This window comes from Leuresthes tenuis, unplaced genomic scaffold (genome assembly GCF_036924035.1).
Source record: "Leuresthes tenuis unplaced genomic scaffold, fLeuTen1.0.hap1 SCAF_7, whole genome shotgun sequence".
In the NCBI taxonomy this organism is placed as follows: domain Eukaryota; kingdom Metazoa; phylum Chordata; class Actinopteri; order Atheriniformes; family Atherinopsidae; genus Leuresthes; species Leuresthes tenuis.
Genome location: NW_027325361.1, coordinates 2358639 through 2373487, shown reverse-complemented (window position 1 = coordinate 2373487; position 14849 = coordinate 2358639). Strand labels below are relative to the sequence as shown.

General features: G+C 43.5%; 1 protein-coding gene across 5 annotated transcripts in view; it reads right to left on the bottom strand.

Annotated features, from left to right (window-relative positions):
• ptbp1b (polypyrimidine tract binding protein 1b) overlaps positions 1-14849 on the bottom strand; it is a 33374-nt gene that overhangs the window by 12057 nt on the left and 6468 nt on the right. For 3 of the 5 annotated variants that reach the window (XM_072388881.1, XM_072388883.1, XM_072388885.1), the window contains 8 exons: positions 7807-7867; positions 7090-7262; positions 6184-6330; positions 5975-6103; positions 4031-4141; positions 3780-3957; positions 3425-3505; positions 2080-2222 (listed from right to left, as the gene is read on the bottom strand). In XM_072388881.1, the coding sequence (XP_072244982.1) occupies positions 2080-2222; positions 3425-3505; positions 3780-3957; positions 4031-4141; positions 5975-6103; positions 6184-6330; positions 7090-7262; positions 7807-7867 (1023 nt within the window). The remainder of the gene's footprint in view (positions 1-2079; positions 2223-3424; positions 3506-3779; positions 3958-4030; positions 4142-5974; positions 6104-6183; positions 6331-7089; positions 7263-7806; positions 7868-14849) is intronic. The other 2 variants (XM_072388882.1, XM_072388884.1) reach the window with 1 other exon arrangement.

The following is a 14849-nucleotide window of genomic DNA, read 5'->3' as shown; positions in this document are numbered from 1 at the left end:
TCTCTGCTGGCGTCCTTCTCAGCTAACAAACCTACTGATTTCCATGCTAACGTCGTTCGATGGGTTACTGCAGGGTCCTGGAGGGCCGCTGTCCTGCAGGTTTTAGATGTTCCCCTGCTTCAACACACCTGATTCAGATCAATGCCTCATTAGCAGACTTGTGCAGAACTTAATCTTTCGAAGAGATCCATTTAATCTGAATCAGGTGTGTTGAAGCAGGGAAACATCTAAAACCTGCAGGAAAACATCTAAAACCTGCAGGAAAACATCTAAAACCTGCAGGAAAACATCTAAAACCTGCAGGACAGCGGCCCTGGAGGACCGGACTTTGACATATGTGGGTTACTGGATGCTTTCCGTCTCCAGGTAACGCTTTAGGCTGGAAGTCCAGTCGCTGTTTCACCTGGAATTCACGTAAGCAGCCGTCTCCGTTCTCACGTTACCGGAGGGCTCCACAAGGGGGCGCACCTGCTCTCTCAGACTGGAAGAAGCTGCTGACGGGTTTACATGACGTAAGCAGAAGCACTCTGACCAACTGTAAACATCGATAGAAACTGTTTGCATTTTGCTGATCTTAAGGCAAAAAAAAGCGACAGCTTGATTGAATCCGAAGCCCCGAAACCAAACATGTCGCGAGAAATTGACAATTAAAAATATCTAAACATCAAAAACAAGCCTCACATAAACCCTTCCTGTCGCCTACGTAATCGCAGATTGTGTAACGTCAATTTCGCAGGACAAGGGTAAAATAAGTAAACACGTGCGCATAGTTAACAGCAAGCATATTTCCAGCTTTTCTCTCTGAGCCTCAACATAGTTTCTCAGTTGTTCCCAGTGAGGTGGGAGGAGCTAACCCCGCCGTCTCATTGAAAGGACAGTGCTTAAAATGACCACTTTAAAAGGGGAACTCTGGTATTTTTAAACCTCATTTCTGGCACGAAATACGTTCATCTGCTCACTGAGAACAGTTTGGTGAAAGTCGGCGTCCTTCGGAAGATATTTAGATAACTGGAGATCCATATAACGGAGAGAACGGGGCTTAGAGGATGCAGCCTCTAAATAAGGCATTATCTGTCTTTATTTCACCAATACTTTAAGAAGAATGAATGAATGAACGTGTGCTATAGCTCTGTTAGCTCATAGCTGCTGTTATGTGGCTACTTGCAGCTATAGGAGAGCTAACGGAGGGATTTCTACACAGGCACTCTACTGGGACCCCTTCATCCACACGCCCCCCTGCAGCACAGTTTATTCACTCCGGTAAGAACGTCCATCTTACTCAAAGTCGTCAAAATCTGATAAATATCCTGCCATGTTGCACAAAACTATCAGCAGCAAACTCTGTGTGAAGTTAGCCGACTGTCACAGAGCACGGAGTGAATAAACTGTGCTGCAGGGGGGCGTGTGGATGAAGTAGTTTAAAGTGATTCAACGAGCCTGTATAGTTTAACCAGAGGGTGGCGCTATAGCTATGTGGCTAGTGGTAGATCTAAATGGAAGCTAACTTTGAGGAGGAAATAAAATCAGTAACAGCTGCAGTGGACATCCAGGAAACAGTCATTTTAATCTTTTGACAGGTCAGATGTGATCTTAAAGGGGAACTCCGGTATTTTTAAACCTTATTTCTGGCATGAAATACGTTCATCTGCTCACCGAGAACAGTTTGGTGAAAGTCGGCATCCTTCAGAAGATATTTAGATAACTGGAGATCCATATAACGGAGTGAACGGGGCTTAGAGGATGCAGCCTCTAAATAAGGCATTATCTGTCTTTATTTCACCAATATTTTAAGAAGAATAAGCACCTTTTAGCCTTTAAATCGCTCACATTTTTAACAAACAACCGTTAACAGCAACTAAAACAGCCAAAAACATTCTCAGGCAGGTTCTAAACGATGTTTTCTCTGGTTTCTGGGCGGATCTTCTTCGGGTTAAAGGTCAGAGATCACTGGAAATATTTTGATAAACAAAAAAAAAAGTGTAAAATCTTCAGTCCGAGTCAGACTCATCAGTGCAGGTTCGATAACGAGAAGACGATCGGAACGGCAGATCATCGAGCTGCAAGGAGGCGACCGCTCACCTCGGGGTTGAGGTTGCTGACCAGCACCACACAGTGTCCGGCAGGGATGGCGGGGAATCCCAACCTGGCAGCGGCAGGGAGGGTTAAAGAGGCCAGAGCTCCAGGCAGAGCAGGCATCGTCAGGCCTGGGTAGTGGGAGGACACTGAGAGAGGTGAGAAAGGTGTAAAACACTAAAAAAGAGAGCAAGAAACGCCAGAGATCAATGAGATTGGACCAGAAAGTACTGGTCCACTCATTTATTTGTTACCGGAGAACATTTATCAATGGTTATGATCGAGTTTTAAAGCTAAAGTATCAGAATCTGGAACCGACTCAGAGGAAAGTTTTGATTTTAGTCTCCTTATCTGACCAGAAAGTACTGGTCCACTCATTTATTTGTTACCGGAGAACATTTATCAATGGTTATGATCGAGTTTTAAAGCTAAAGTATCAGAATCTGGAACCGACTCAGAGGAAAGTTTTGATTTTAGTCTCCTTATCTGACCAGAAAGTACTGGTCCACTCATTTATTTGTTACCAGAGAACATTTATCAATGGTTATGATCGAGTTTTAAAGCAAAAGCATCAGAATCTGGAACTTTTTTGTCCTGCATCAGAGGAAAGTTTTGATTTTAGTCTCCTTATCTGACCAGAAAGTACTGGTCCACTCATTTATTTGTTACCAGAGAACATTTATCAATGGTTATGATCGAGTTTTAAAGCAAAAGCATCAGAATCTGGAACTTTTTTGTCCTGCATCAGAAGAAAGTTTTGATTTTAGTCTCCTTATCTGACCAGAAAGTACTGGTCCACTCATTTATTTGTTACCAGAGAACATTTATCAATGGTTATGATCGAGTTTTAAAGCTAAAATATCAGAATCTGGAACTTCTTTGTCCCGCATCAGAGGAAAGTTTTGATTTTAGTCTCTTTATCTGACCAGAAAGTACTGGTCCACTCATTTATTTGTTACCGGAGAACATTTATCAATGGTTATGATCGAGTTTTAAAGCAAAAGTATCAGAATCTGGAACTTTTTTGTCCTGCATCAGAGGAAAGTTTTGATTTTAGTCTCCTTATCTGACCAGAAAGTACTGGTCCACTCATTTATTTGTTACCAGAGAACATTTATCAATGGTTATGATCGAGTTTTAAAGCAAAAGCATCAGAATTTTGATTTTAGTCTCCTTATCTGACAAAATAAATGTTTTTTGGGCATTTTTTTGACCAAAAGATAAAATAAAAGACAGAATCAGCAGAAAAATCAATCCAAAAGGACTTCTTCCAGGATTAATTTGATCCTGAACACAAGGAAGAGGGGCGTTTGCATCCCTGTCCGGCTGCAGCTCCACAGGTGAAACTCACTTGCAGGCTGGATGGCGAAGGCCGGTGGGAACGCGTGAGTCGCTCCTGCATACGGTGCAGCTGAGATGATACCTGGAGCTGCTGAGAGGAGAAACCACACCTGAGTTTTCTGCATCCATCAAACACCACAACAGAGCATCTGCCCCTTCCTCACAGTATTGATTAGATTATTGGAAGAAATCAGGGAGGCAGAGCGAGGTTTGTTTCAAACCAGGAGAGAGAGCCCAAAATGTTGCTTCTACTTGTTTTACAGTCATTCTTCTTCTCTTTTTCTTTGAAATTGGACATTTTGTTAATGATTTTTCACAGCTGAAAGGGTCATGAAGGTGAATGTTGTGAGCAGGGGGGGTCTTACCAAAGGCTGTAGCCATGGCCGGGTGCTCCATGGTGGGCTGGCTGTCTCCGGAGGGCAGGTCCGGTCTGGTGAAATCTCGGCTCTTCTCGTTGTTGTATTTGACGTTGAGGCTGGTGAGTTTGGAGAAGCTGATCCTCAGAGTGCAGCAGCCATTGTAGATGTTCTGTCCGTCCAGAGACTGACACACAATAGTGTTAACGTTCATCACAAAGAGGAGCTCTGGGCGGCTTTGATCAGTAAGTGCTGCTCACCAGTTTGGCTCCCTGGGCCGACGGTCCGTCTGCATACTGTAACAGAGCCTGGAACTGATTGTTTTTGGTGAAGACGATGATCCTTAGCACGGTGCCGAACTTTGAGAAGATCTGAGGACCAAACGGGAGTCGAGTTTAGCTTCATCTTTTTAAATCATATTAAAAAAAAACATCAGAAATGTTCAATTCAAGTCAGCTTTATTCATAAAGCGCCAAATCACAACAAATGTCATCTCAAAGCACTTCAAAGATATGATAGCAGAGAGGCAACCTTCACCTTCGCATTGTTCAGGCTTTTATTCACTCAATTTCTTGAAAAAAAAGGAAAATCTCTTCTGCCCGGCAACAATGACATCACACCCAGTGCTGTTCCCCTATTGGTTTGGCTCTCAGCCAACATCTCAAACTTCTTCTGCACAGTTTTGAGAATATATCTTAGAAGATGCTTCACTTCACATTGAACAACTTCAAACTAACTTTAAAAAATGTCTGTCTTGCCCCCCCCAGCTCTGTCACAGCTGTTCAGGCAGGGCGAGGCTAAATATTTCCACCTTGGTAGTCGGGCTTTAGCGATGCCTCTGGTCGTCCCAACACCTTTGGTAGCAACAGCCTTTAAACTAATTTTGCAATGTATTGTTACTCGTTCTTATTAAGATCTATCAGGTTTATTGTCATGTAGATACAGGAAATACACAAAATTACTCCTCCGCATTGAACTCATCCAGGTTGGCACCTTGTAAGCCCAAAGAGAAGCGCCGGCGGAGCACATTAAAGGGGAAAAACGTATTATTTCCATCAAAACAACAGTCATTGGGGGACAAATCATTCATCGATTTGAATTCAGAAAAAGGATCAAAAAGGAAAAAATAAAAGATCCATCCTTTCTTTCTTTAAATGTTAACTCGTGTTTAAATATTTTAATTCTCATAGCACAAAACAGTTGGTTAATGAATGTTTTTAGTTGATTTTTTGGTGTTTTTTAGGCAGTAAGAAAGTATTTTATGTAAATTTTATCAGATCCACATTACACTCTTCATGAGGGTTTAATTTGTCTCTAAAGGTGACTCATTTCCATGAGTTAAAAGGCGCATTCGGACAGAGACGTTCTAAGACCTGTCCTTACCCAGGGGAACTGTTTAATTTTGCATTCCCACATGAGTCGGGGGCCTCGACAGGGACTGATGTGACGCCGCCGTCTGCGACAGACGTGTTACTTTAGCGCCACTCAACAACAAAACAAAACCCGGGAAAAGTAAGGAGAGAAGAAAACAACAGCAGCAAGAAGCTAACATGGAGAGCGAGGAGGCCACCGTGTTCATGGTCTGCATGACGGTGATATTAATCATGGACGATCACATCAGGCGTCTAAGATGGAGGCTGGAAGAGCGCACAGCGAGAGTCAGGAGACGGAGAATCCAGCAGCGGGCGATACTTCTTCCTTTCATGGAGGAAAGAAGGAGAGCAGAGCGCCGCAGACAAAGGAGACGAAGTCTGAGTTTAACTTATTAAACAGGCGCCGGTTGGGTCCGTGTCGTATGAGGAAACATTTCAGACAAGGGGCGGAGCTACAGCCACCAAACACCTACGTCATGTTCCTGTGGAGCCCAGAAAAGACCCTGAAGGAGCTGAAATGGTTCCAGGAACTGAGGGCTGTGGTCCCTAGTTCCTGAGGACCAGGGTCCCTAGTTCCTGTATGTCCGAATGCACGAAACAACGTCCCTATTCTTGTAAAGGTACTAGGAACTGAGGGCCAGGGTCCCTAGTTCCTGTATGTCCGAATGCACGAAACAACGGCCCTATTCCTGAAAAGGTTCTAGGAACTGCTGAAGGTTCCTACAGTGGGAATTAGCCTATTGTCATCATTTGCCTCCTGAATGTTGTTGCTGTGAATGAGGAGTTATTTTGTTCAACTGGTGTTAATCTGTGGAGCAGTTCTGGCTTTACCTGGCAGAGGGCGTCCAAGGTGACGGGGTAGACCAGGTTCTCCACCACCACCCGCAGCACTGTGCTCGGAGCCACCACTGCCGTGTCCACGTGAGAGGCGCTGAGGGCCCGGAGAGCTGCCTGGGCCCTCTGGGGGAGGATGGAGGGTGAACAGGTGCTGTACAGATGCTAACAGCTGTGCATGTGTTTGATGTGTGGGTGTGTGTTACCTCCTGGTTGGGGGAGTTGTCAGTTTTGAGCTCCTTGTGGTTGGAGAACTGAACGTAGACCGGATGGTGCCTGATGATGGGCAGAACTGTGGAGTAGTAAGCCACCATGTTCTGAGCTGCTTCCTCCGAGTTCATCTCCAAGAAGGCCTGCGAAAGCACAGTTCATCCTGCTTTAAACGTGCACAACAACACCGGCAGCCTCAGCTTGTTCCACCTTCGTGTTACACACAAAGATGTTCAACTGCCACAGAAGTGGTCTTATCAAAGAGACCAGAGGGGAAATGGGTCAGCAGTCGGCTGATAACAAAGTGTGGTGCTGTTTCAGCATTTATCTGGGCTGGGAATACATTCAACATGGCTGCCGCTGCTACTCAAAGGATTCAGAGAGTCTCCTTTCCTTCTGAAGTATTTCTACATCATTTGACAGATTCGCTTCCAGTTGTTCTTTATAGGAGGAGCTCCAGTGATGCTTATTATCAATAAAAAGAGATCATTGATGAGGTAATCGTGTATTCCATCGATTAATCGAGTAACCCAATAAGAAATACTTCCTTCATAATAACTATTTGAGCCTCTGGAACTCACATGGCCACTGAAAGCAAGTTTTAACTCGTGTTCAAACTGTAAAATAGGCCGAGTAAAACCACACTTATGATAAATAACTCACGGCGGACGTTTTCCTGAATGTTTGCGTCACGTTTGGTGTAGAAACGGTAAAACTGGGCGGCTCTAAAGAAAGCATTCGCTGTGCCGCTCTTTTTTGTGGGTGTTTCAGCGTAATGTGGCTCTTTTAGCCGAGTTTGATGACCGTCTGCTGCTCTGGTGGTGATCTTGACGTGATCTCCCCCTCCCAACGTCGCGGTCATGGCATCGCCTTTAGGTTTAGATGAAAGGTTGAGTTTGTACCTGGTTCTTGGCTTTGAGCATCAGCAGGTTGGTGACGTCTCCGAAGGGCAGGCCAAGGCTGATCACCTCGGTCTCGGTGATGTCGTTGGGTAGCCTGCGGATGTGGATGACCCTGGATGGCACGCTGGGACCCCTTATGTCACCTTTGAACTTCTTGCTGTCGTTGCCATTGGCTACAGAAGAGAGGAAGCAAAGGGTTTAAGAACAGAAGACAACAAATATACAGTTTTTATTACATTAATCACTAATGTAGCAACATGGGACTCGTGTTGTACCACAGGGATCTATTCTGGGACCATTTTATCTTTTAACAGTAACCGAAATGAGAGGATACGTGAACATGGGTCAGTTTTTCCACTGTTAGGCTGCACAAAACCCCACAGAAAGGATGTTTCACTACATACAAACCTGCTTTACTGCCATTTTCTCAATCTGATGACAAATAAAGAATAATTAGGAAATTATTAGCTGCAGCTAAAACTTAAGCTAATAAAACATCAATAAGTCCAAATTAATTTGGAGCAAGTGGCAGGAATATAACAGGAAACACGACCAAATGTTTCTAACTACTGTTTTTCATGGAAGGGAAATGAAAAAGAGGAAAATTTAACCATTTAAAATGTCTTAAACTGATGCAAATGTTTAAGATGTAAGTAAAGCTGTGTGTTCTATATGAAAGCAAAAGATGGACAGAGTTCAGAGTTGGTGAGTTCTGACCTGTGGTGCTCATGATATACGGGCCGTTGGAGACGCTGGAGAAAAGCTCGTCAGATCCTCTCTGAAAAAGATGAACAAAACCTCATCAACGTCGCCTCCTCTGACGCTTAACATGATGCATGATTTTAAAACTGAAAGAACAAGGTGTAAAACAGCAGCCAGGAAAAAGGAAACCTAGTCTAAGGACGAGGAATCAGTTTGTGGATCTGATTCTTGGATTAACGAACAAACAGCAATCAGAGTTTTTAGAGACTTGTTTGATGAATTCTTGTCTTCTGTCAGATTTCAATACTTCAATACTGAAGATATAACTTAGTTTCGGTAGTTGGATGCTTAATAAATTCCCCAAAATGCTCGAACAACAGCAAAAAACCACAAAACATCACCAACTCTTCTGATTTCAGCTTTATATCCTCATCAGGCCTTAAAACCCGGTAAATTCAACCAGAGTAACAACAACACCTGAGATATTACACTGTGTAATTATTTATTGAGCAAAACACAGAAGCAGTGTGTGAAAAACTAAGTGAACCCAAACATTATGACCAAACATCTCCACTTTGCTCTGGTCTGTCCAAAGGACATTGTTCCAGAAGTCTTGAGCTTTGTTCAGATGCATCTTTGCAAACCTAAGCTGTGCTGCCATGTTCTTTTTAGAGAGAAGAGGCTTTCTCCTGCAGCCCTTCCAAACAAGCCATCCTTGTTCAGTCTTTTTCTAACTGTGCTGTCATGACCTTTGACCTTTAACATGCTAACTGAGGCCTGTAGAGTCTGAGATGTAGCTCTGGGCTTCTTCACCTTGGGGTGACCTTTAACCTTTAACATGCTAACTGAGGCCTGTAGAGTCTGAGATGTAGCTCTGGGCTTTTTCACCTTGGGGTGACCTTTAACCTTTAACATGCTAACTGAGGCCTGTAGAGTCTGAGATGTAGCTCTGGGCTTTTTCACCTTGGGGTGACCTTTAACCTTTAACATGCTAACTGAGGCCTGGAGAGTCTGAGATGTAGCTCTGGGCTTTTTCACCTTGGGGTGACCTTTAACCTTTAACATGCTAACTGAGGCCTGTAGAGTCTGAGATGTAGCTCTGGGCTTTTTCACCTTGGGGTGACCTTTAACCTTTAACATGCTAACTGAGGCCTGTAGAGTCTGAGATGTAGCTCTGGGCTTTTTCACCTTGGGGTGACCTTTAACCTTTAACATGCTAACTGAGGCCTGTAGAGTCTGAGATGTAGCTCTGGGCTTCTTCACCTTGGGGTGAACTTGCTGGGACGTCCACTCCTGGGAAGATTGACAGCTGTCCTGAATGTTTTCCACTTGTGAATAATCTTTCTCTCTGTAGAATGATGGACTCCAGATAGTTTGGAAATGGCCTTATAACCCTTCCCAGACTGATGGGCAGCAGCTGCTTCTCTGAGATCGTTGCTGGTGTCTTTCCTCCTTGGCATCATGTTAACACACACCTGAACCGACTAACGTTTTTATTCAATAAATAATGACACAAGCTGATCGATTCACGCTTCACCAGCTTGAAAATAATCAAAACAGCTTTTAAAGTCAGTCCTCCACTTCATAGGAAGTCGACTGAAACCCACAGCTGAACTTTGAGCTAATTATACACCTGTGGTTTCACTCTCCACCTGATCTCTGCATCAGTAAACAAACAGGAAAAACAACGATGCTGCAGAAGACGTTATCACTCGAGCTCACTTTAGGGGCTGTATTTCCTGACACTATCCTGAATACATGTTTAAAAATGAATTCAAAGACAAGTTTGGTTTTTAACACATTCAAACTGTCTTTTCTGGCAGGAAAAGGGACAAAAAAACCAGACTATGTCACAGTGAATATCAGCGGCAGCCTGAGACCCTGCTCGTCACCCCCAGCAGGCAGCTGGGGTGAATTCCTGAGCTCAATGAAAACCAGATGCAGTCAAACAGGCTGAGCGTCATTCAGACGACACACGACGACAAACAGAGCCCAATTCATCCAGGCTGCGCTTCATCTCCTGCTGCTCAATTTAAACTCCATGCTCTTCATAAACCGAGCCCACCGTGAAAAATGACCAAACATTTCCTTTAGTTTCACAATCCTCACTGACCAGTTTTCAATGTTCAGAAAAGGTGTCCAGAACCAACTTCCTTCAGGTCATTCAGCAGCATAAGCCTCAACAGATGTGATTAAATATTCATAATAAAAGCATTGTTAATGTAGAACCTTTCGTAAATGGTTTTATGGGCTGTTACAGATGTTTCCAGCCCACTGGAAACAAAGACAGCAGGGCCCGGCAGGATTAGATGCTCAGTGAGGCATGTTCACATTCAACTCTGGATTTTCACTCTTGCAGAGAAAGTGGTTCACTTCTGAATGAAGTATTTAGCCAACTTATGACATTCAGCTTCCCATTTTCCGATAGAAATCTGGTTCCTGGTCAAAGAGGCAACAGTTTAAGTATAAGCCCTCAGACCTCCTTCTCCAGCCACCTCGTCTGGCTCTTCCAAGAGGATAAAGAGTCATTTCCAAGCCAACAGAGAGATATAATCTCTCCACTGAGTCCTCATCCTGCCTCACCATCCAGAAGGCATCCTGACCAGATGTCCAAACCACCTAAACTGGCTCTTTTCATAGCGGAGAGGCAGTGACTTAAACCTGAGCCCCTCCCAGATAACCGAACTCCGAGTGGTGGTCATCCAGATCAGGGTTTCTCAATCCTGCATGTTGCACTTGATTCAAATTAACGGGTCGTCCTCAGCCTTCTGCAGAGCTTAAAGGGGAACTCCGTTTTTTTTAGACCTTATTTCTGGCATGAAATACGTTCATCCACTCACCGAGAACAGTTTGGTGAAAGTCGGCGTCCTTCGGAAGATATTTAGATAACTGGAGATCCATATAACGGAGTGAACGGGGCTTAGAGGATGCAGCCTCTAAATAAGGCATTATCTGTCTTTATTTCACCAATACTTTAAGAAGAATGAATGAATGAACGTGTGCTATAGCTCTGTTAGCTCATAGCTCTGTTAGCTCATAGCTGCTGTTATGTGGCTACTTGCAGCTATAGGAGAGCTAATGGAGGGATTTCTACACAGGCACTCTACTGGGACCACTTCATCCACACGCCCCCCTGCAGCACAGTTTATTCACTCCGTGCTCTGTGACAGTCGGCTAACTTCACCCAGAGTTTGCTGCTGATAGTTTTGTGCAACATGGCAGGATATTTATCAGATTTTGACGACTTTGAGTAAGATGGACGTTCTTACCGGAGTAAATAAACTGTGCTGCAGGGGGGCGTGTGGATGAAGTGGTCCCAGTAGAGTGCCTGTGTAGAAATCCCTCCGTTAGCTCTCCTATAGCTGCAAGTAGCCACATAACAGCAGCTATGAGCTAACAGAGCTATAGCACACGTTCATTCATTCATTCTTCTTAAAGTATTGGTGAAATAAAGACAGATAATGCCTTATTTAGAGGCTGCATCCTCTAAGCCCCGTTCACTCCGTTATATGGATCTCCAGTTATCTAAATATCTTCAGAAGGACGCCGACTTTCACCAAAATGTTCTCAGTGAGTAGATGAAGGTATTTCATGCCAGAAATAAGGTCCAGGTTTAAAAATACTGGAGTTCCCCTTTAAAGGCCCGACCCATTCATTTGAATCAGGTGTGCTGGAGCAGGGAAACATGGAAAACATACAGGGCCTTGAGGACCAGGATTGAGAAACACTGATCTAGATATTTAAATGGCCCCATTTGCCTCAGTTGAAGGACCAAGTTCTCCTTCATCCTCCAGAAGATGGAGCACATTCCAAAATGGGGAAGGGCCAAGTGTCAAAGCCAGTAGGGGATGGATTGGTACTTTGCCCCCTAACTAAACATTTGACAATATGACACCAGTGCTATGACAACAGTTGCAGTCGAGCCCAGTGGGCCCAACAAAAACTGCTTTGGAAGGGCGAAAACATCCCAAGAAAGAGTCTGAGTCGACCTCCAACCTCCTCAGAAACCAATCTGAAGGTCCAATCAGCCAAATCCCCACAGGTGCAAAATCACATCACGACTTTTCCTCCTCAACAACTTGGGGTCAAACTACTGACCTCAGCTATGGTGGACATTTGTGGGATCATTCTGCAATTATATGCATAAACAATTATAATCAGGGAGACTGCTTGGTCAAAGGACTGACTGCAACACATCACTCCTGCTTAAATTAGGCAGCAGCATCTGGAAACTCCTTTAATTGTGGTTAGTTTATGAGTGTTGGCGCCATGTTTTTAATCACATGTCCACGTTTCCACAGATCTGTTTGGAACGTGTTGCTGCTGCCACTGTTTTCCCTCAGAGGAACCCGAGCACACGTTTTTATCTGGACAAAGCAGCTCAGATCTTCTTACTGAGCCTCACATGAATAATAAAAACAGCAGAAACCTGAGCGCTACTCTCCACTGAGTCTCCAACTCAGTCTGCTGTCTAACAGCTGCTGACCGACGACCGGACCGTTCCCTCAGGCTGTGCACGAAGACAAAAGACCTACAACTCTGCTCATCCACGTACAGAAACCAAACCTATTTGTAAGTGTCTGCTAAATGCATAAACGTAAACCACAGCTCTGCTCATGCAGATGTCATGATAGATGATCTGCTGCTGTTGGTGACTCCAAATACAAACCGAATGAAGGCAAGCTTCTCTGCATTTGCCCAACGAGGCTGCATGAGCCGTTACCAACCACCTATGATCCGTTACCAACCACCTATGATATGTTACCAACCACCTGCGATACGTTACCAACCACCAATGATCCGTTACCAACCACCTATGATCCGTTAACAACCACCTATGATCCGTTAACAACCACCTATGAGCCGTTACCAACCAATGATCCGTTACCAACCACCTATGAGCCGTTACCAACCACCTATGAGCCGTTAACAACCACCTATGATCCATTACCAACCACCTATGATCCATTACAAACCACCTATGATCCGTTACCAACCACCTATGATCCGTTACCAACCACCTATGATACGTTACCAACCACCTATGATCCGTTACCAACCACCTATGATACGTTACCAACCACCTATGATACGTTACCAACACTTATGATCCGTTAACAACCACCTATGATACGTTACCAACCAATGATCCGTTACCAACCAATGATCCGTTACCAACCACCTATGAGCCGTTAACAACCACCTATGATCCATTACCAACCACCTATGATCCATTACAAACCACCTATGATCCGTTACCAACCACCTATGATCCGTTATCAACCACCTATGATCCGTTAACAACCACCTATGATCCGTTAACAACCACCTATGAGCCGTTACCAACCAATGATCCGTTACCAACCAATGATCCGTTACCAACCACCTATGAGCCGTTAACAACCACCTATGATCCATTACCAACCACCTATGATCCATTACAAACCACCTATGATCCGTTACCAACCACCTATGATCCGTTACCAACCACCTATGATACGTTACCAACCACCTATGATCCGTTACCAACCACCTATGATACGTTACCAACACTTATGATCCGTTAACAACCACCTATGATCCATTACCAACCACCTATGATCCATTACCAACCACCTATGATCCGTTACCAACCACCTATGATCCGTTACCAACCACCTATGATCCGTTACCAACCACCTATGATACGTTACCAACACTTATGATCCGTTACCAACCACCTATGATCCGTTACCAACCACCAATGATCCGTTACCAACCACCAATGATCCGTTACCAACCAATGATCCGTTACCAACCAATGATCCGTTACCAACCACCTATGAGCCGTTAACAACCACCTATGAGCCGTTAACCACCTATGAGCCGTTACCAACCACCTATGATCCGTTACCAACCACCTATGATACGTTACCAACCACCTATGATACGTTACCAACCACCTATGATACGTTACCAACCACCTATGATACCTTACCAACCACCTATGATACGTTAACAACCACCTATGATCCGTTAACAACCACCTATGAGCCGTTAACAACCACCTATGATCCGTTAACAACCACCTATGAGCCGCTAACAACCACCTATGATCCGTTCAGACAGATGTGGAGCAGTCACGAGGATGAAAGGTCGTAAGAATCAACTGTATAGGAAACTAAAACCTAATTTCACGTATTTGTGCGTTACCTTTATGTATTCAAGTTCCGGAAAAAAGCATTTATGTCACGTATTTGTTTATGTTACCACATACATTTAATTAAAAGTTTAAAAATCCTCACGCGTAACATCTTTCTGTGTAAATATCTCTGGACACCCGCGGCTTATAATCCGGTGCGGCCTGTACAAATACAAAATGGATTTTCTTCTTAAAAATAGAGGGTGTGGCTTATATTCAGGTGCGCTCTGCAGTTATTTATGGTCCTTGTTCCAGGGAAACCAACACTTTCAGACCATTTGCATTAATTAATGTCATATCTGAAGGTAAATATACTCACAAGTGTATTCAATTGGAAATATTATTGTTTACATTATTAGTTTCTATTTCTTTTTTCATTTATATACGAATATGTATGCGATAATGAGCTAATATTGGTGAATATGTTGTTTGGGATTGTTCTTTTTGTAAATGTTTACCAATTACTTTTTTTTGGTAATTGCCTGAAATAAATAAATTAACTCAATTCAAAAGCAAATTAATGAAAATAAAGAACAGAGTGTGTTTTAATAAGATAAGTCTTTTAAATGTTAAATAAAGCCGAACACTTCTATGATCATTAATATAAATGAATAATCTTCCAACCCAAAGGAACTCTTGGCTTGGAGAGAGAAAAAAGCTTATTAATTTTCCAGTTTGGTGGTTTCCAAAGACGGTCTAATGTGGCAGTAATTATACTTATTTATAATTAGAACTACTCTGTTTAACCCAAAATAAATTATCTATTGGAGCACTTCTGTATCAGGACAGATTTAGACTCGAAGGGTTATTTTAAGGGATTTAAGCCGTCTCTAATTTTCTGTTACTGGGTTCGGTTTTTATCGTTTCTTTCTCCTTA